Raw genomic sequence first — 23,203 nt, forward strand, 5'->3', positions numbered from 1 at the left:
TATATGGATGGCAGTGCCGGGTACAGATGAATTCTGAGTACCATGGTACCACTAGGCACTTGCAGAGATGCAGTGCAGCTTCACACAACTGATGCTATCAACACTTGCTGCAACATGAGTGCTGCCAGGATGGACCAAAAGCTTGCCAGGGCCTCATGGATTCCAATTACTTCTGCTAGATATTGCCTCTCCAGGGCAGTCTTCAGATGCAAAGGAAAAAAGCAGGAGGCATATCTTCATCTGTATGATCAATGCATATTTAAAAACACAAGATAAAACAATACATTGGCATCCATATTGATACCAGGAATTTAAGGCATCCTCTATTTTAAAATTTAGTTCCTTAACATCCACATGCACCCAAATTGCTACATCATAGTTGTATCTGTTGACAAAAATGGGACACAAATGGTAGAAACTTTTAACACACTGAAAAGTCACAGAACTTTTCTTTAGTTTTCATCAACCACAGACGTAATTCCTGAACTCTCTCAGCTATGTCAGATGATATAAGTACACAAGCCTGCAGTCAGAAGCAACAAGCCTGCTTTTCAGTGTGCTGCTTTACAAACCAGGCAGCACTGAGGTCATGTAATTTGGATACAGTCAATGAGCAGACTGATAGTAGATGTGGGAATGTAACTCATTACTGGAGACTCCCCAATCAACACTCCAACCACAGCAAGCTATTAGGGGATTCATACTCAAGAACATTTACCACTATGACTCCAAGTCAGATTTGTGTTCTGCCCCCCACCCCACCCCAGTTTTTCTTGTTGAGGAGATACAAGGACAAAGAAGTTAAGCTCCATGTTTTGACAGTTTAAGAAACACCATCACACCTCAATGGCATGTCAGTGCTACTGATACATCTCCACTGGGAATAACCTCCAAGATCTCTCACATTGCAGCAAAGCTGTACTCTGACTAGGCAGAACTACACAGCTGCCATTCTGTCTTACTATGTGAAGTGTATGAGCTGGCTTGGGGAAAGCAAGCATGGAGGTGCAGAAGCTGTCATTCTCTGTTCTTTTCCAACAACCCCATGCTTGAATTGCTAATGAAAATTCAAATGACTGCAAGAACAGCAAAGGCCCTCAAGCAGTCTACAGCATAGACCTTACCCACATGATTTAATTTCTTTTTTGACAAAAGGCAATGCTGAGATGCCAGAAAATGAACAAAACCTACATTTGTAAAGGGAATAGAAAAACAGAAGCAGGTGGTCAAGTAGCTAAGCTGGCAGAGCATTTGGACAGTAGCCGAATGGCCTGAATTCGGTCTTTAGTAAGGTCACTAGTGTCTCCCACAACCCACAGCTGTATTACTTTAAAATCATATTTGTGATAAGAAAACAGAAAGCACTTTCAAATACAAATGTAAGTTTATTGAAGTAGACTATAGGAAAGAATAGCCATTCAAAACATTAAGATTATCCATTGTGATTTGTCAATAAAAAGGCCACTTCAAGTGGTGTAAGCATTCATCGTACTTCTGCTGTGCAGAGTTCATGATAATACAGGTTCAAATGCTGTCACTCTGCAACAGCCCTCTGTGCTGGTATTTTGAGCAGTACTGGCATATGTGTACTCACACTCACCCTGTTTTCTAACTAAAAGAGCCTGCCAGCAGCCACAGAACACTTGCTCTAAGCATCAGCCTAAAAGAAGTCCTGCAGTGTGCAATCAACCTTAGTTCAACAAAATCACACTCATTCATCACTTTCTACACTTCTGAACAAATATGCACTCTTCATTTTGTTTAAGAAATGGTATTTCTGGTACACAAGTTCTACTAGTCTCTGCATTTCACTGAGGTGAAATGAGGTGGCACAGACAATACAGGGAATGCTAATGTTTTGTACAGCGAACAAAGCATTTCTTTTGAAGCCAAGTGAACATGTCATCTAATCAAGATTGGTTTTGCCACTCAAAAGTTCACTTACAAATGAAATACAAACTTGATTTCCTTAAGCAACAGAACAGTGATGGAACCTAGTACCTTGGCAAAGCAGCATTAGCAGTAACATCTTACAGGTAAGATCTGTAGCATCTACTCCTTTCAGAAATCAACCACTGTCATGAATAGGTTATAGGAATCCTTAAGTTGCAGCTAAATACTGCCTATTCCTAGTTTAACACATTACTGCCTCGATGGCTAGAGCCCCTAACACAGGAAATGGCATTACCCCATGAGCTCTCTCTCATAACCCTTCCTTGGTTGCAATTAGATGTTTTGTCAAAAGTTTCAGAGCAGTCTTCTCAAAGTGACTATTTTGTGGTAGGGAGCAGCTCAGAGAGAAGCAAGCCCTTACTTAGCATCACAGGACAAGGACTTTTGATTAGTCCAAAGCTCATTAGCAACATTCAAGAATCTCAGAGTTATCTTGCAACCTAAAACCTGTATGACCTACAAACTAAGCTAAATACAACTGATTACAGAAAGGTCCTTACTTAAAACCACAGAACTTAACCAGATATGGTGAAAATTCAAGCCAAAACAAGCACTTCAAAAATCTTGATACAGTCTTGTTTCTAAAATGTACTTTAATAAGATCCAATTAGCACCACAAATAATATGATATATCCTTTCCAAACCACAATCCCTGACAGCACACTGTCCAGAAACAGCTATCCAGATGACCTGCTCCCTCTGACAGTCTTTATTCTACAAGTTCTGCATCAAGCTTTAATTACAAGTTCCCTACTAGACAGACAGGCAAGCGGATGCCACAAAGAGGCCATCAGTGGAGTATAAAGAAAGCTTCCCAAAGCTTCACACACTTTCATGTATTTTTGTCCCTTTCACTAGTCATATCCCTCCTTGCTCTGTGCCTGACAAGCAGCTTTTCCCTCTGTCAATTAACTACTCCTTTTGCAAGTCCCACTTCATGATCTGACCAAAGCACATTGCAATTGTGACCTCACTGCCCCTCTCTGCCACTTAATATAGGCTGCATAATCCCACATCCAGTCTCCTCAGGCTCAGTACTAACCACCCTATGGTTGGGTCTGCAAAGCCTAACTTCCCAGGCACACCTCCATCCAAGTATCCATTTCAACTGAAGCTGCTCCAACCACCTGCAGTCTTCTATATTTAAAACACCCTCAAAAATAAACAATATCTTTCTAAAATGAACAAAGCAAACAATTTCTAGGTAAAGGCAGCTTGTAAGTAACCACAGAACAACTGGTATAAGATCTTGCATATCCTCACAAAACTATACAGATTGATTTCTTTCGTATTACCAGAAAACCCAACTAATTTAGCCAGAAACTAGTGTTGTACAGAAAGGATCATGTTATTTGGGAGTAGCTAATGGGTAATTAAAGTAGGGGGAAGGGAGAAGTTCTGGTTCTAAATCATTATTGTAGGTGTTAGAAGAGCCAAGTGCCAGAAAAGCCTGCCAAGTGCTAGTCACCCACACACACAAGTGTACAGTGCTGACTTAGAGAGCTCAACGTGAGATTACAAAGCAAATCATATGAAATCCTGCTCCATCTCCAAGCCCAGAGAATTCTAGGTATTTAAATCAGGTATGCTGCACTGTTTGTGTGCAGGAGGATTTTACAGTAGTGGTGTCAGTGTTTCAGTGGGACACCCAAAGCCGCAGCATTCCTCCCGCCTCCCCGGGGCCTGTGCGACATACCACAGCCTGCAGGAATGTCTCTGCACATTCATTAAGTCAACATCCACACAGCACACAAATGTCTTTTTGACTAGTATGTAATAACTGAGAAAAGTCTAGCCACTTCATGGCTGAACTACACGCGGCTTAATTTAGTGCTGAAGGCCTCTACAGAGGAAGAGAAAAAAAAAAAAGAGAAGCATGAATGAATTGCCTGGTATCCAACCTTTGGAACTAAAACAAAGCAAAGCCAGACCTGCTGCAACAGCTTTCCTATTAAATATAGATGTGAGACCACCAAGGTATTCTTTTCCAAATCACTGATGTATCTTATTAATCTGTCTTCATATCTACCCGTCTGTAGAGGGTATCACCCATAAAGAACTTCCTTGTGCAAACTGGTATTTGAGATCTCTGAAAGAGTAGCATGTATACAGATGTGGAGGCTAAGGGTTATCTATGCTATCCTTGTAAAAAGAGAAAAACCAATGCCTGATAACAGCAATCTACTCCTTAAATCTTAAAGGTACTTTGGGAACTCAAAACTTCAGGGATAGAGTGAATATTGACATTTTCAGACATATGTTAAGATCACACTATGGAACTCTTCATTAACAAAATCCTGGATCTGAGCCACCCCAGTGATTTACTAGACATACGGTAGCTTTTTTCTCCCAGTTCATTGTGGTAGGGCTGAACAGCAGGGACACACAAATTCAAAACCTTGTCTGAAGACTGGTTTAAAACATACTTAGAAATTGGAAGTGCCACAAGCAAGGTGACTGCCAGCTTGAAGGAACTTCAAAAATTATATACACAGCTTAGGTATCACATCCCAGAGGTGTTTTAGATAAAAATGCTTTGAACATAGTAGAAGTCAGTTTACAACTACTGTAATAAGACAGGGAGGAAGACACTTCATTAATACTATGCTTGATCCCCTAGTTTCACAGCTACCATACCAGAGAAATCATAAGGATGCTGTTTCACATTTAACACTGTAAAGTTTGGTATCCCACAAATCATAGCCAAATCAACAATTTCTCCTCTGCTAAAAGTGTTGTTATACATCCAAAACATTTTGGTTAAACACACAAAGCATAATTTAAAAAGTACTTTCTCTCATGTTGTGTCCTAGTTTTTGGGCTAAAATAACAGGCAGAAATCAAAGATGCTGGGTGATTAGGGACAAGAGTCAGAAGAAGGTAACATGACTGTGGCAGCACAGGGTGCCCCAGACACTCCATTGGTGTTTCCAGGAGTGTCACAGACACCCACAACAAAGTGGAACAAGACTAGCAGAGATAGTTGGAAGAAACAGCTGCCAAGGCTTTTTCCTCAATTATCCCCAGAACTCTCCTGTCCACAGAAGCAAATAGCAATACTTAAGAGCCATCGTTTTATGGTAAGTAGCAGTTCTCATTAATCTGAGGATATTCAAGTTCCCATATCAAACCACATATGAGATCTTAGAACATGTTCTCTGATTATATCAGGCAGAAATGTTCTCTCCCATATCACTACATTAAACAGGTAGACCAAGTCTTTCAAGTTCTAGACACAGCAATTAGATCCCTCAAAAGGGTAAACATTACATGTGTGCTCATTTGACTTTGTTACCGAACTCCTGCTGTACATTTAGTTCTATGTTTTGTCCTCGTTACACATTTTTCCAAAGTGTTTTGCTCCATGGTGAAGTTAGCCAAGTTTTTCATCTATAGAAATAAAACACCACCTTTAGAGTTTTGAGTTTCTAGTCTTGTGACACTGAAATTATTCTAGCAGCCTGCTCAGGGTTGACAAGAATCAATCCTAGCTTGATGTCCTAAAATAGCTGCTTGGAAAGTTCTGCTTGTTGTATACAGAGACAGTTTGAGATAGCAAGGACAGGCAAGTGCTTTCCAAGCAGCCTCTGCAATAGGCAAGAACTTTCTGCCCGTCATGTTACTTAAAATGCTCAAATTAATACTTTATCTGAAGAGCACTAGTAAGTAATTTGAAACTTGTAAAAGGAGTGTTAGAACTAACAGTGGGTTTATAGACAGCACACTCATGAATCCAGACCAAACAGCTGGATAAGAAGACTTGGAATTAAAATACCTGTTTCAGTTTTTTATTCCTTCATGCCCCATGAAGAGATTTGTATATTCTTGACAGGCCAATTAAATTTCTCTCAAGACTGTAGCTTTATCACAGCTTCCCTGATGTGCCTGTGCATATGACTAAGCAAGGCAGCTTCCTTTGGCCCAGGGTTATCACCTGCACAGCAATCAGACCTCCTCACCAGCCTGGGAAGCCTTCAAAGCTGAGTACCCAACAGGGTCTCCCCACAGCCAGGTGCCACTCAAAGCTGAAAAGCCCTAGCAAAGCATTTGGCAGCACCAGTACACCACAAGGAAGCACAGGTACATGCAGCTGCAAGGGAAGACACATGGACAGATGAGGTCCTGCCATCCTTTGAAGTCCCAGCAGCACACTCCTTTGCCTCCTCCACACTGGCACATACACGTTGGCAGAAAGTTTGAGACCATTGGTGTTGATCCAGTAAAAAAAAACTCCCTACCAGAAGAATGATTTGTTTTTAGATAGATCACATCTTCAACTAGAGAATGAGCACCAGAGCTAGCCCAGCCTGGACATGGCTCTGCTGGTCCCCAGACAATTACATTCTCCAAAGTTTCCACACACACTCAAGACAACACACTATTCTGAGTTTCCCGAATTATTTTAACAAATGGTAGTATCACCTTGCATGCTTCTGTTCTACACAAGCCTCCCAGCTTGCACAAAACCTGCCATTTGTAGTCTGCAGAGTGCTTTTAAAGTTTGGCATAAGGTGTCTAAAGTGTCATTTCTGTTTCTACATTAAGCCATTAAAGAGCAAAACTTAGGCAGTTCTGCAAACAATAAATCTACTCCTTAGATTAACCAAATCAATTTGAGCTTATTAGTTAACAGCCCACCTTATCAACTGATTAAATTTATTTTGGATCTCCACTTTCCTAAAAGTGAGTACCTCCCATTCAGTCCAGTCATTTTCTGCTCAGTCATTATTTTGCCCAGGAACCTAGAGTAGCAGAGCACAAGACCACAGGTCTCAGCTATTCAACCACATTTAAGCTTCAATTAAGAGGCTGTTAACTAGCTGTTCAAAAGAACTGGAGGCAACATTTACCAATATAAATTCAAACACATCTACGTAAGAATTATCATGGAAACTTAAGTGGCTTCTCTAATGTCACAGTTGTGCTTCTGTTCATTAGGTTATTTTTTCTGATTCCATTGGGAAGAGACAACCATGTAGTTTGTGCCTGCTTAATGACAACTAACCTCTATACTTTCCTCAGCCATCTTTAAAACTGATACTTGTTAATATACATATTAAACAGACATTTTTAGAGGCATTGCTATTCAAGCCCCAGTCTATTCTAGAACAGATGCTTTCCAGAGGTGAAACAGACATTTTCCATTGAATGTCTTGGCATGCAATCCAAGAATTTTCAGTTTAAAGGCTTCCCTGTGATTGAAGATACAGTGGATGTGGTCTAACACTGACCAGCAGACAGGTAGCAGCACCAAGACTAACACCACTCATCCTTTATGCTATCAAGAAGCCAAAGCTTTTCAGCAAGTGGAAATGTTTTAAATAGTGTTTCTTAACAAACACTTTAATTGCTCAGGCTGAGATAAAGCTATTATTTGTTTTCAAAAAATTAAAAAAGTGTTTCTGAGCCTGGACAGCCCATTACCTCAGATACTGCTGAATATTGTTTACCACTTCCAGAGAAGATTAAACTCTAAAACCAACAGTTGCCTCACATGCAAGAATGCCACACACTGTCCTGGAAAACACCTATTCTGATATTTTACTTTGGTCCAGTATCCTTTACTATGCTTTTTCAATTAATTTAAGGAAAGTAGTAATTTGAAATCTCTGCAGAATTAAATCATTACAAGCAGCCTTTTACACAGAATTATTTGTCTATTTTCCCTGACATATCTGCCTGCACATACTTTCCTAAGATGAATATAATGGCAAAATATCTCCACCCTTATTTCACACCTATTTAATCTGGCAAGCAGTAGGAATAAGGCAATGTGTTCAATGCAACCAAGGTCTCAGAAGTAGATCTGGCCCACTGAGAAGGAATTTAGCTTTCAGTCTCATTATTCCAACTGGCAGAAAGGATATCATGAAGTACTATCATTTGGTCTGAGTTAAAACTAGCTATTTAATATTTCCTGATATGGATGGAGGAAGAGAAGTATAGCTATAGTAGTGAACTCTGTACAGAAACAACACGTGCTCTCACACTGAAAATAGAACAAGAATCTTCTGTTTTCCACCTTAGGTTTTCCTCTTTTTTTGTCTAAAGTCTTACAGACTTAAAAGGAAGGAAGTTGGGGTCAGAAGGGGAAGGTAGAAGAATAGGGAAAAGAGATAAGTGAATAATGTTTAAGTTTCCACTATTAACCATAAATACCAGCAGCTGTCTGCTGTTGTCTACTAAATAGCTTCAAAAATACATGCTCAGATTTCTTTATCTTAGTATGTGGATAGGCAATGTTAGCCCCAGAAAGAAATTCTGAATTCCATGCAAAGGCAGAAGATGCAAGTCAAGCTCTGCATCCTCATTGCACTAACAGATCTATCACAGCTGTCAGGAAAGGACCTATACAGCCTAGGAAAGAGACATATTCCTCCAAGGTACAAAATATTATCCAACTTTATTCCTTAAAGAGTATTTTTTAAGTTACAATCTGTGATCATAAGTATACCACTTCATTTCAGGGACTGTACCTTGCAGTTGTACCTATGGAGTAAGAGGTAACATTATGAAACACTGATGACATTTCTCTTAAAATAAAAAGGTAAACTTAAAATCAAATAGTCATCTTCATATAGGGCTTTTACTCACAAAAATAAACTGCATTTTTACTGCATCTAAAACATTAATGCTTTTTCATAAGTACAACTATTTTATACTTATATAATCTATCACATATAGATCAAACTGTTAGCTGTTGCTGTTCGTACAACGCAATAATCAAACACAATTTTTGCATCTAACTAGCATTTAACTTGTGTAACAAGTTAGCAAAGCATCAGAAGTATTGGTTTCCTCCCCTCCAATATCCCATACTTAGCTCACTGCACTACTCTGGAGAGTTTAAAACAAGGCTTCATGGAATAATTGCCTTCTGCACTGCAACCTGTAATTTCAGAGTGTTTCAAGAAATAAAGCATTATCCTATTATACATGGTCAATGATTTATGATAGTAAGAGGAAATGCTTTGTCTTAAAAATAACTAAACAGAATTAGATCAGATGACAACTTCCTTCTCCAAGTGATGAAACAGTGGAGTTTGAGATCCTCAGGGCAGTGAGGAGGGCACACAGCAAGCTCATTACCCTGGATTTCAGAAAAGACTCCTTTAGCCTCTTCAGGGACCTGCTTGTTTGAGTACCATGTGACAAAGCTGTGGAGAGAAGAGGCACAAGATACCCTTGAATATCAACCAGCTCACCTCAAAGCTCAACAGCACTATATCCCAACAAAGACAGTTAGGTAAAAACACCTGGAGACCTGCATGGATGAACAACAAGGAGCTCCTGAACAAACTCAAACACAAAAAGGAAGCCTACAGAGGCTAGAAGCAAGGACAGGTAGCCTGGAAGGAATTAAAAAACTACCCAAGCAGCCAGGGATCATTAGAAAAGCTAAAGCCCTGACAATTCAATTTGGCCAGAGACATCAAGAAAAATTTTCTATAGGTATATCAGTGAAAGAAGGAAGACAACAGATAACGTGAGCCCTTTCCAGAACAAAACAGAAGACCTGGTCACTCAGGATATGGAGAAGGCTGACATACTCAAATTTTTTACCTCAGTCTTCACTAGCGAGTGCTCTAGCCACACTGCTCCAGACACAGAAGGTAGAAGGGACTGGGAGAATGAAGAAGCACTCACTGTAGGAAGAGACCAGGTTCAAGGCCATCCAAGGAACCTGGAGGTGCAAAAGTCTATAGGGCCTCATGAGATACATCCATAGAGCCTGAGGTAACTGGTAGATGAAGTTGCTAAGCCACTGTCCATCAATGAGAAGTTGTGTCAGGCCAGCAACTGTGTGGTGCAGTCCACATGCAGAAGAGATACACCACCCAGATGGACCTTGACATGGTTGAGATGGGCCTGTGCAAACCTCATGAAGTTCAACAAGGCCAAGTGCAAGGTCCTGCACATGGGTCAAGGCAGTCCCAAGTATATCTACAGGCTGAAGAGAATGGACTGAAAGCAGCCTTGAGGAGGGCAGCTTGGGGATGTTGATGTAAGGCTCAACATGAGCCAGCAATGCACGCTTGTAGGCCAAGAAGCCAACCACATCCTGCATTGCATCAAAAACCAGCATGACCAGTAGGTTGAGGGAGGTGATTCTGCCCTTCTACTCTGCCCTTGTGAGACCCCACCTGGAGTACTGCATCCAGCTTTGGGACTCCTGTACAATAAAGACATGTAGCTGTTGGAGCGAGTCCAGAGGTAGACCACAAAGATGACTAGAGGGCTGGAATAATTCTAAGACAAGCTGAGAGAAGGCTCCAGGGAAGACTTTATAGCAGCCTTCCAGTACCTGAAGGGAGGGCCTACAGGGAAACTGGAGAGGGACTGTTTACAAGGTCATATAGTGATAGGGTAAGAGGTGATGGCTTTGGGTAGGAAGAGGGTAGACAGATATTAGGGAGACATTCGTTACTATGACAGTACAGAGCCACTAGAACAGGTTACTGAGAGAAGCCCAGAGATGCCCCCCTTGCTGGCAGTATTCAAGGCCAGGTTAGATGGGGCTTTGGGCAACCTGGTTTAGTGGAGGATGTCCTTGCCTGTGGTGCAGGTTGGAACTAGATTATCTTAGATACCCTCCAATCCAAACCATCCTGTGATTCTATCATCTCCTATTACTGAAGAGCCCCTATTGTGCAGTTAGTACCCACCTACACAGCATATAGATTCCCACACACTCAATGCAAATTATTAATGAAAACGTGTCAGTACAGACCTTTATAGTCAAGAACTCTTTTGTGTTTAAATAAAACTTATGATTTCTAAGTTCAGCACAAAAAAATCTAATCAAGAAGTCCCAAGTAATGGGTTTGAAAGGGCATTTTTCTTCTCTGCTGCAGAAAGATCTGAACAAGCTCATCATGTTTTCTTGAAACACATAAGTTGACAAAGCATTTCTGACTAAAACTGACTTATTTTCTTACTCTAAGTAACAGGAGGTTTACACAATACTGATGCTTCTCTTCCTTGATGGTTGGACTTGATCTAAAGGGTCCCTTCCAACAAAAACAATTCTATGATTCTATGATCATTTAGCTACCAAATGCTTCCAAAGCCCCAAAAGGACACACTTGAAGTCCACTAACAGAAATCAGAACTTAAGTTCAAGGTATTCCTCAAACACTGAGTTTCACCAACTAACAACCCTATTTTGTTGTTTATTACCTCATTTACTATTGATTTTTATACACACAAGCTATCAAGAAAGCAAAACTCAGTGTACTAGAGAACTGAGTCAACTGACTTTACACACTTACAGTTGTAATAGTTTCAGCCATTACTATTAACAAATAATTGTTTATGAATCTGAAAAATAAGTTGATTTGGTTCCTTAACTGAAAAAATATGAAAGATACAATTAGTATCAGCAGGGATTTTTTCACCCTTATATTAGCTCTCCTTCAAGAGCAGTATTTTTGTCTTGTTCCATAAAAACATTGTTTCTTCTAATCCTGCACAAATTATTTCATTTTTTTCTTAATTTTTTTTTTATTCAAAACAAACACCAGCAAGCACAGCACATTACAAATTGCAGAATCCAAGCTTCCTTCCTGGTGCCTATAAGCACAGGTGACTTTCAGAAGCTGCACTGTTTGCAGCTCTCCTCTCTACCTTTGAGCACCTTATGTCAGCATTATTTTCAACAAAACATTTCAGGTGCCCAAAAAATGCAAAGTTGACATGTTATCACATCATCTTTAAACTATGTAGCTGGGAAGATACAGTCTGAAGAGAAACAGAAAACAGCTATGGCTGCAGTCTCTAGTCATTGTAAAGATCTGAACACCACATTCCTTTAAACATACAAAGGCAAACCAATGGCAACTCATTGTGACATCCAGGTGTTTTCAGTTCATCACCATTGCCTCTCTTAACAAGCTACACTTCTGTTAGCCAGTACAGCTCCTAAATTGCATCTCACAAAGCTGTCAGACCAGGTGCTTCCAACAAGTCTGAGACAGGAAATCTGGAATCTAGCACAGCTGACTAACAGGAGAGATAGTATGGAAGAGAAGTACTGTTCATTAAGGACACATAAGCAGAAATGATCAGTTGATGAATCAAGATGGGAGAATTACTGTCTAGACAACAGAACTCCAGAAAAGGCTCTAAGTGATTGATTAGCAGTTCCTGATTGAACATGAGTCAGTGAGATGCTGCTGCAGAAGGAACAATCACACTGGGAATAACAGACATGTTGCTGAAAGCACATAGTAAGAGATCCTCCTGCTTTACCCAACAAAGCTTTCTTGTCCAGTTTTCAACATATTGATCAAACATAACATCATCTACAAGGAAAGAATGAAATAACTGAAGCTATTTCATAAGAAAAGGAGACAGCCTTGGCAAGTTTTCATATACCCATAAGGATAAGGTACATGCAAAAGGAAAACTGCTCTGGTGCTAAACTCTTTCTAGTAATAAAATTGCTAAACACAGACTACAAAAGTTGCAGACGCTTCATTATCAGCACTTCAAAGACCATGCTGGCAAACATCCTTCAAAGTGACTGATAGAGTTGACTTGGCCTTGAGAAAGCAGCACAGATGAAGTCTCAAAGCCCTTTCTAGACATTTCTTATGTTTATAGTAGTCATCGCCAAAACAAAAATCAAACTTTTGTCTTGTATAACAGAGCCATCTACCACAAGTGAAATGCGTGCAACTAAAAAAGCAATGTCTCCTTCCAGGTTAGTCTCCTAGCTTCCAAATTACCAGGGAGGGGACAGTGGCCACCTCAAAGGCATTCTGCCCAGCCCTACACAAATGGACAAACAAGAAAATGAGAAAGAGCAAAACAAAGTTATTATCTACAGTTATCTGCAAAACAAAGTAACAAAATATACTCTAGAACTGGCAAAATTAAGCAAGCTCTGCACATTTCAACCCTCCTGTGCACAACCAGCAAGATGGGCTTGAAAGGACTTTGAGGGGTTTGTTCCCCTGTACTTGCATAGAATCAACTATAAACCCAATAGGAAAACCACCTTATCAGAACCATAGAGTCTCTCAAACGTGAAGAAATGAAGCAACACACTTCCCATGGGTGCAAACTCTGCTCAAAGTGCCTTGTCTCAGTTGCTGAATACATTCTATTGTCACAAATGATCCAAGCACTCAAACTGCTTTCCTCAGGATTTTCCCTGATCCCAAGTCTCAAATTATGCAGAACTTTATAGACCAAAACCTACACAGTGAATTGCACTCAGAAATGAACTGGAAAGTATAGAAAGTGGTAGAAGTGTTCACCTTGAACCAGGCTGTAAACATGAAACTGTCAAAAGCAGACACTCTTGCAGCAGCGCTAAGTGTTCCTGATAACTAGTTCTAGCTTCCTTGACATAAAAGTTATGACTCCATTGTGTGTTGTCCAAGCTCTGAAAAGCAATCAGTTTACATCAGCCTATGCTAGATAAAACACACATCATCCTTCATCAGGGAGGCCACATTCTTAACCTCACTCCTTATGTTATTTAATTCACTGTTACTCCATCTTTTGGCTACTTCTGACCCAGCTAGTAGTCACATAAGTCCAATGGTGAGAATGGTGGCAAAAAAACTACAACACAATTAAAGCAGAAGAAAAACAGTGTCATCAGTATACACCTATGTGGTGGTTTGACCCTGGCTGGAAGCCAGATGTCCAAAGTCACTCTATCATTCCCCTTTTCAGCTGGACAAGGGAGAAAATACATATTGAGGGGCTTAGGCGTCAAGATAAAGACAGGGACACTTCATTCTACAATCAGCATCACAGGCAAAACAGACTCAACACAGACTAAAGGAAATTAAACTCTCTAGTTTATTACACTGCACACCCAGTGACACCAGAGTTAGATAATGAGAAGTGCAACCAGATCTTAAGGCATCTTCCCCCACAACCCCACCCCTCTCTTCTTCACAGACTTAGCTTCATTAATGATTTCTTTCCCTTCCCCCTCCCATCCCCCACCCCCCCCCCCCCAACAGGGATGGGGGGGGGGCAAAAATCAGAGTTTTGGTCAGTTCCTCACAAGCTGTCTTCCTTCTGCTTCCTTCCCACACTCTTCCCCTGCTCTAGCATGGGGTTCTACCCACAAGAGTCAGTCCTCCACAAACTTCTCTAATATGAGCCCTTTGCACAGGTCTTCAGCTCTTCAACTGTTCCAGTATGGGTCACTTCTATGAGGTGCAGACTTTCAGGACTGGACTGCTCCAGCCCGACACCCACAGTCTCACGAGACTCCCCAGCAATCCTGTTCCAGCATAGGCCTCTCTCCACAGGCCACAGGTCCTGCCAGGAGCTTGCTCCAACACCAGGCACAGCATCTTCCAGGTTTCCACCTGCTCCAGCATGGTGTCTCTATTCCCCATAATCTTCCATGAGTTCCAGGGGGACATCTCCTCCACCATAGTCTTCTCCATGGGCTGCAGAGGCATCTTTCTCTTCAGCACCTGGAGCACCTCCTCTCTTCACTGACCTTGGTGTCTGTGTATTTTTTTACATCTTCTCATTACCTTCTCTAGTGACAAAAAGCAGCTGCTGGCATTTTTCTCCTAAGTATGATTCCCAGAGGCACTGTGACCACCACTGACTGGTTCAGCCTTGGTCAGCAGCAAGTCCAGCTTTAAGCCCATCTGGTATCTTCTGTTGGACCTAGGGGGAGCTTCTAGCTGCTTCTTGCAGAAGCCACCCCTGCAGCACCCCCTCCTGCACCTTGCCATGCAAAACCACAACCACCTAGTCATAAAATAACATCAGCCTTCAAACAATCTTCCCCAATAGCTCCAGACACATAGTGCATAGGAAAGATCAGTTGTCTGAGTGACACTGTGTAAGAAGGTGTTAATAAACCAACCATCTCTGGGTTGTCTTTTAGAGATAAACACATTCAAAGCATCACATCTACACTAAAAACTAGATTTTTGGAGGCACCTGTTAAACACATTTTAAAATCTTTATTTAACCTTATTTTAAGCAATGTCACTGTTTTATCACCACTCAAATTTAAAGTCATTCAGTCACAAGGCTAGCCTATCTCAACTTTCATATTCTGCTCTCCATCAGAGCACAGCTGAGATTCCCCCCCCCCCCCCCCCGAGTACTGCAGGTTGAAATCACTTTCTGAAAAATACTGAAAGTGACTGCCTATACAGACCAAAAAATATAATCTTTCTCTGATACCCTAATCTAATACCCTCCATGACAATGGGTTATGTTTCTAAAATATTTCTAGAACAAAGGCCCACATAAATTCTCTCTCAGCTACTGTTGAAGTTATATTTCATAAAATCAGAATGGGGTCTGTGGTGGGTGGGTTGACACTGGGTACCCACCAACCTATTCTATCAGCCCCTTCCTCAGCAGGACAGGGAGGGGGGGGGGGGGAAACACAGGATGGAAAAAACACTCATGGCTCAGGATAAAGGCATCTTAACAAAGCAAAGATTGTGTGTGAAAGCAAAGAAAAAACACCAAAAGATCTGTTCTTTACTTCCCATCAGCAGGTGATGTCCATTCATTTCCCAGGAAGCAGGTCTTCAGTATAACTAACAGTAGCCTCAAAGGGCAAGTATCATAAATAACAAATGCTCTGCTTCACTCTCATTGCAGAGCAGATGTCACATGGTATGGAATATCCTTTGGTCAGCTGGGGTCAGCTGTCCTGGCCATGTCCCCTCCTGGCCCACCCCAGCCCACTGGTGAGGGGGGATGTAGGAGACACAGCCTTGATGCTGCGCCAGCGCTGCTCAGTGGCAGCCAAACCCTTGGTGTGTTACCAACACCTTGCTGGCTGCCAATACACAGCATTAGGAGGGCTGCCAAGGGGAAAATTAACTCCATCTCAGCCAGACCCCAGACAGATTCCCATCACCCCAGGGAAGCAAAGAGAACACTGGTATCTTGCCAACTTCGCTCTCAGTGCCCCACAGCACCTCACCTTCACCTACTTGCAGAAGGCCAGCCCCACAAACAGCCATAAGCTGTGACAAGAAAAAGATCCTCCTCCAACTTCTCATTAGCCAAACAGGGTTCACGGGCTCTAAAATACATTGTGTTTTGCCCTGCATCACCCCTTAACAGTTATTTAAGGTAGCTTGACCGAAGTTTTGGATATAGCTCATTATTAGTGGTCAAATTAGTCAATTCCACATATAAAAAGCAAGCCAAAATCAGAGACTTGAAGACTGGAGGCTTCATTTGTAACTGTTTGGGGATGGATGCAGGAGAATCTGATGAAGCATTTGTGCAAAACCACATTATATTAGGAGTCTAAGAGTTATTGGCAGAGACATACAGTGTGACATTACCCACATCATAGTTCTGGTCTTTCTGATGTTGATCTAAAACCAAGCTCATTTACAGTAAAGCTAACCTGCAGTCAGAAAAGCAACTGCAGCATGCAAACAAAGATGTCTTAGTTATCTTCCAAGAGGATTGCTAGCAAGACTTGTCCGACTGCAACTCTGAACAGGGCACAAGCCAATTGATTCGGCTTTTGCCTGTGTGCTAGTCAATACTCCTCTGATCAACTAATACACCCCTGTCTTTCTTCCTATAAACCCCAGCTTACAGCAAAAAGTCATTTGATCCTTCCATTTCTCAGTCTATAAAACAGGAGACGGCCACACCTCAATAGTCCCTCAGGAAGACAGATTTATGACTTAACCACACTAAAACCAGCAAGCACTATTTGAACTTGTGTAAGTTACACTAGTATATTTTCCTTTATGGAACAACTTCAGGATCTGGAATACCATTCTGCTTATAAATTAGATTATGCATTCAGCAACTGTTTGTAATTGTTGTACTTAATTAATCCTCCCATCATAATCCAATAAAACAATGCCTTTCTGAGAAGCTTTGTGCTCAGTAGAAAAAGGTAAATCGCATTCCAGAAAGCATAACTGCATCCTTACAGATCCAGGTAAATCAAAGAAATCAGATGATATGGCACTACACAGCTCTGGTGAGACAAAGAAAAACTGATCTATATTCAAAGCTCTAACAGAACTTTTATTTTTACTCCAAACAGCAGCTATAGAAGAACTGTGATTTATCTATTACAGCTGAAATTATCCCATTTGCACCAACTGGTCAGATTCACCTTTGAAAGATACATTCACTGGTTTGCTGCCTGCAGAGCATCCACAGCTACAGTCTTAAATGACTAATTTTAACAAAGGGTTTGGTTATTGTTCTGTTATGTTCCAAATGCCCCTAGAACAGCACACAGCATTTATGAAAGCCAGCTCCATGTGGCATCTATCAGTTTTAGATACTATTAGCAGCAAAAAAAAAAATATCTTACCTCTCCTACCCACACACTGTGTTAAATACTCCACATAACTGACCACTGGGTCCTTCGAGTGATGTCATCACCAGTTTGGCACAGCAGCTGAAGGTGTGATTCAGAACATGTGTTTCACTTTGAAATTCCTTAAGTTTTAACATTCTGTTCTGAAAATAAAGCTATCAAAACCCAAAGAATACAAACTCTCAGAACCAGAAATACTCCAATGCTTATTTCACCTTTAGCATCCTGAGGGATAATAGGTAACTGACAAAATCTACAGCCTTAGATATAAAAATACATAACTGTAACATGAAGTGCATAACTTAAGTGTAATAATGTTCTACATTATGGCAGTATGTATATCTACTAGGTAATGAACTGGCAGCATATATGCCTACTAGTAAGTGTACCCACAGTAAAGCAGGCTGCTCAGCAAAAAAATCCAATTAGATATTCTCAGTAGCTAGCAGACAAGTTTGAAAATTTGAGGATAAGACCATTACTTGTAGCAGCTACCCCTCAAAGTGGGAATCAGTCAGGCTGTGCAAGCGATCAACAGCCACCTGGTAACCAGCAACCCTTCAGTGCAACCAGGTGGCTGTTGCCTGGTTATTCATCCATTTTGGCATGTCACAGTAGAAATGTGCAGCACACAGCATGTGCTGCAAAATTCAGATTGGAAATGCAGATGAGGTCTGATGTTGATGCAAGCCCTGAGCTCTTTATACAAAGGATACATATGTTTGGTGCAACTAATCTGGATTCTCGAAAGGGTTTTATAATACAGGGACAGATAAATACATCAGTATTAAAAAACCCAAACAAAAACAACTGTTTGGAAACATCCAATCACTAAAAAGATATATAAGTGGGTCTGCAATGCAAGAATGCAAGTTTGACCTATGAAATTCACTCTGTGAAGTTTAAAGAATTATACCGCAAGATACAACTCTCATGCCTCTTACTGCTGTAGCTCACAATAGCTCATAGGATAATTGGGTGTGAAGACTTTACAGACAGCAGTCACCATGCAGGTGAGTGAGCACATAGCATAACATGCAGCGCAATAAAACAATACATCACTTCAGGCTAGTATTTCAACATTTTGCAGGGGTCCTGTGAACTACAATATCAGCTTCATCCGAGGGGTGGGTATAGAGGGCTCAAATTGAACAGTGGCTTTTTGTTACTACCTTGAATAGCCTTTGGATGGGAAATCACAGAAAACCATAGAATTAATTTAAAAGAATAAGTATCTTCCTGTGACTATATTATATTTACAAAAATAAAGAGGTTCTTTGTAATGAACCCCTTTTCCTGGTTGATCCAGAGGAAGCCCACTACTGAGGAATCACAACTGTGATCTCTTTAGCACGCATAAGGTTTCCATAAAGCCAGCCTTCCTAAGTGAGGGAGAGCAGCACAGCGATCCATGTGCAAGTACCTGAAAAGGTTTCCCACACTACATACCTTACGTGAGGGATATCACTTCATTGTTCAGTAACCAGGGGGTAAATCATTCGACTAAAGGGAACAGCATTTGGCTGCTTGTTTTCAGTATTAGAAAAGATGCGGCATCGTGATTATTAGCTCATAAATCAGGAAAAATGCTTCAGTTGTGAAACAGCATGCTATGCTCAAAAATAAAAACCAACAAGAAGACGCAGAGGAGGGCTGCAACTTGAAATACTTGACTGCTAATATCCAGGCATGCCATTCCAGGGAATCCCAGAGTGGTTTTTAAGCCCCTGCCCATCCTCGTAAAAGAAAGGCGGTTGGCAAGACTAATCAATATCTTGCAACACAGCTGTGACCTGGCAAATAGAGAAGTAGTCACGAAAATAAATCCCATCGATGATCTCTGTAATTTAACGTCTGGGGGACGGCAACATCTGGGACCAACTCCAAACGGGACGGAGCGGCACCACGCCGGGCTGGGCTGGCTGCCGCGCTGGGTGGCTCGCCAACGCGCTGCTCCGCACACACAGGCGCACCGACACACAAAGGAGGGCTCCGCGCTCCTCCTTTTGCCGTAGCGTGCACAACTCCGCGTTCAAACGCGACGTAAACACAACGGAAAGCTGCTTACTACGCCAGTAGGTTTGTGTAACAGTTCAGCTGAGCCTGTGTCGGAGGGGGGGCTATTGTCCGGGACGAGCTATCACAGCTCACCGAGTACTGGCGGGTTTAATAGGTGGTGTCAATCCCCCCCCCCCAACCCAAAAATGCATCACAGTGAGCCTGCCTGATCACTTCACGGTCACACCAGCGGGCTTCAGAGCAGAGTTGAATAAATAGGCAAGGAAGCGCGGCTCTCACAAGCGACACTTTGTCTCGCTGCCACCGAAGCAGCGACAAAACCCCCGACGCGCGAACAATGCCCGCGGCCCCGCTCCTGCTCCCGTTCTTCCCCGGGGCGCCGCCGGAGACCGTCTCCCCGCCGGGTCGCCGTTCCCAGCGATATCTGTTAAGGCAGCTTTGTTCCCCGCGAAACACCAGCCTTTCCACCCAGCGCCAGCGAGGAGAAGCCGAGCGCTCGCCCCGGCGGTGAAGGACCAGCCCCAACCCCCGGGCAGCGGCTCGGGCATCCGTCACCCTTTGTTGCTCCCCCCGGGGAAGTGCCCGTTCTCGGCCGCGACGGGACCTCCGACCCCCGCTGCACTGAGAGGGAGACACAGCCGTTCGCAGAGGCTGGGTGCTCCCTCCGCTCCCGCGGGAGACGGCAGCAGCCCCACGGCGGCCCCGCGGGGCGAGTTCGCTCCGCCGCGGGATGCGCTCCCCGCCGGCAGCGCCGCTCCTCGCACCCCGCTCGCTCTCACGCACTCACCCACGCCGTACTTCTCGTGCTCCGTGGGTATCCACATGCTCGCGGTGTGAGTACACCCGCCCACCCCCCACTCTGCCCGGAGCAGCGGTGGCCGGCGAGCGCGCCCGCTGCCCAGCTGCGACCGCCGCGCCTCAGCCGCGGCTGCCCGGCCCCGGCGGCGAAGCCATTGTTCAGCCGGGCGGGCAGACTGACTGATTGAAACGCGCTCGCTGCCAGCCCCTTATATGCCCCGTCCCGCTGCACGACGGGGAACGTAGTGCTTCAGCGCAGCCGCGCCCCTCGTCGACCGCAGCCGGGGTAGAGACTACAAGCCCCGTCTGGCCCCGCGCTCCCCTGCGGGGCGGGGTGGGGCGGAGCTCGGCTCCCAGAGGCCGCCTCACTCCAGGGCGGGAGGAGCGGCGCGGCGGCAGCATGGCAGAGTTTTGTGGGGTCGGCGGTTCCCCGGCGCGGGGAGGTGAGTGCGCTGCGGGGAGGCGTCGGGGCTCCCCCCACTCCCCTCTTCCCGGTGGCTTTGCGGCCCTCAGCTCGGCGCTGGCGGGGCGGTGTCGCCGCCGTCCCAGGCGGTGGAGTGAGTCGGGCTCCGCGGGGCACCTGGGATGAGCAGCGGGCGATAACGTGCGGGGCAGTCGCCGGGAGCCGTCAGGGCCCGGCGTGGTGGTGGCCCCGTCTGTCACCCGTCACAGCGTGCTTCCGGGGAGAGCTGCGGGCAGCCCCGTCCCCGCCTCCGGGGCCGTGAGGCCTTCGGGTCCTGCCGGTGCCGTCCGTCCTAGCAAAGCCCCGAGTTTGGCACGTAAAGCTGGGGGGACCGGCAGAGGTTTCATCGGTGGGTTGTGCCGGAGAGGGGCTCGGTGCCGGCTGCGTGCCAGAGAGGTGCCACGCCGGGGTGGCTTTTTGACTTCCCATGTAAATCGGTATCTCAGCACATAGATGCACAGAGAGAAAAGCAGGTGGTGTACAGCGAGGAGTCGGGAGTGACAGACAAGGCCAAGTCAGGCACCTGAAGCAGGAAGAACAGTTGAGATCTCCATCCTTGTTGAGAGACCTGTATCTCAGTGCCCTTCTGGAAGCGGCGTTAGCCAGAGCTCACCTTAGGTGAACTGCAAGAGGCCTTCAGGCTGAACCGATCCTTGTGAGGGAAACCTGGACACGCCGTGAGGCAAGAGCAAGAGCTTGTTACGTGTTCTGGTCCTGGGGGAAGGCACAGACAGAAAAAAAAAGGAAAAACATCCAGTGATCCGATGCCACTCCGCGGGCCTCACCAGGTACAGGTTGGCTGTCTCTAAGATGAGTACGTCTGGGTTTTTACAAAGTGTTCTGAATTGGCAGCGAGAAGTTTTAAGGGAAGTGTCAGTTTGATCTGAACAAAAATATAGGAGTTTTATGTTTTCAAATTTAAGAGAGGAAAGTGGCTTTTTGTTTTTTTCAGTTGAGGTTGGCTTTTAGCCTCTACCATCAAGTTACATTGAATTTTTAAGTTGCCAGTACTGTGAAAGACACAACAGAAGGGAGTCATGTGCAAGCAGGCTGTTTCAAACCTAGAGTTAGAGCACACTTATTCTGTGTCTGTCCTTCTAGTTGTCAAGCTAGTTGTATCGAGTGATCTTTTTAAGTGATGTTTGCATTGTTTCTCTAGTACGTACTCTGCTTCTGTTCATAAAATGCCACTTTACTTATGCTAGTAGTTAAAGCACTACTCTTACACTATTTATGTGTTGCAGCATGTTGATGTGAGCCTCTCCTACATGAAAAGCCAGACCCTTGTAGAGCACTTCCACACTGGTGTAACTGCAGCCAGAGGCAAAGCTGTGATGATTTAACTGTGGGAAAGGACAGTCACTTTTGCTGTGCAAGTCTTCTGTCTGAAACTCTACATAGACCTGTGGAGTACTAGAGACAATAAGGTTACCCTGAAGTTTTTCCAGGTAACTCCAGTATGAAAAAAACCCAGCCCAAACCGAAAAAAAACCCACCCCAGCTTTGTAACATTGGAGTTTGAAGAGCTGTGCTGTTTTCCTATGAGTGACTTCTGAATGCTCACTGCAAGGATTTCTGAACTTTTGATGTCTTTGCTCCCAAACTTTCTTTGATTCCCATGGCAGATCCTCTGGGGTCTCTAGGTGATGAAATGTGTCGCTATTGATAATCAGAATAATAGGTGCCAGGCTAAATTAACTTCCACCCCAGCCTATAGACTTCCACGTACATTCAAGCTATCCCTGTCTCCATAAGAGAGGACTGCCAGCTTGCTGGCTGGGAGTCATGAAATTCTGCCACAGCCTTTTAACTGCTGTCCATCATGTTAACCATGACTGACTTCAGCATGTTTGTATTAGGCTCAGAGCCCATCTTTCTTCTTCCTCTGAACAAAGACAAAACTGCCCACCAGCTGAAACAGGCTTTCCAGAATTACTCATCTAGAGCCCAGTGTTTTAGGGTAAATAGAACTTAAGCTATAAATTGTGTTGTCTCTGGGCAAAGAAAATACTTCACCCTAATATTTATCATTTCCTCGTTTCTGAGCAAAACCCCTATTCTTTCAGAGATTTCATTTCTACAAGGCTTTTTATTCACTCTAGAAGCATCTCACACTTGCATATGCACCTGAGAAGGTGCATCACTTCTTTAGAGATAGTAAACAGGAAATTTAAATACTTTTCCCTGTCTTGATGCTTCCTATTTACAGGGAAACCTGTGCTTGTGTATTCTAATCCAGGACTGTGTTGCTTTCTAGTTAGTTCCCTCCAGCAGCCTTCACCGAGTGCCTTGTAATAATCACATCACCGTCCACAGTACAATTTGTTCAGTCTACATTAATTATGCTAGATATCAACATTTCTTACAGCATCTGTCAGTGGATTTTAAAATGAGGTTTCTTCTGGAAGTGTGTCTTTCATAGCTTTGTTGGCAGCCTGACATTTACCGTTTCCTACTCTGGGTCTTAATGTGCTCAAATGCTTTTTAATACCATGCTGCTGGAACGTACCATGCCAGAGCACAGCATGTTATTCTTATTCCTGCCACGTCTATCTCTTGTGTCCCACTTTTGAGGGAATTCAGTTTACAGTGGAAAACTAAAATTTGACTGGTCTTGCACACTTTTACCTTTTTCATTGACATCTAGAAGATACTTC

The 23,203-nt window shown here is 43.5% G+C and overlaps 2 protein-coding genes across 3 annotated transcripts in view; one reads left to right on the forward strand and one right to left on the reverse strand.

The window, feature by feature from the left end:
- The window catches only part of DOCK4 (dedicator of cytokinesis 4), a gene marked incomplete at both ends in the record, with an annotated part of 250,335 nt that extends 230,226 nt beyond the window's left edge, over positions 1-20,109 (reverse strand). For both annotated transcript variants that reach the window (XM_084262501.1, XM_084262500.1), the window contains one exon: positions 20,073-20,109. In XM_084262501.1, the coding sequence (XP_084118627.1) occupies positions 20,073-20,109 (37 nt within the window). The remainder of the gene's footprint in view (positions 1-20,072) is intronic.
- Positions 20,110-20,483: 374 nt separating this feature from the next.
- ZNF277 (zinc finger protein 277) overlaps positions 20,484-23,203 on the forward strand; it is a gene marked incomplete at its 5' end in the record, with an annotated part of 56,846 nt that continues 54,126 nt past the window's right edge. Inside the window, one exon of the mRNA XM_084261609.1 lies at positions 20,484-20,526. Within this exon, the coding sequence (XP_084117735.1) occupies positions 20,484-20,526 (43 nt within the window). The remainder of the gene's footprint in view (positions 20,527-23,203) is intronic.

This window comes from Gallinula chloropus (genome assembly GCF_964237585.1).
Source record: "Gallinula chloropus genome assembly, chromosome: 1".
NCBI classification, from domain to species: domain Eukaryota; kingdom Metazoa; phylum Chordata; class Aves; order Gruiformes; family Rallidae; genus Gallinula; species Gallinula chloropus.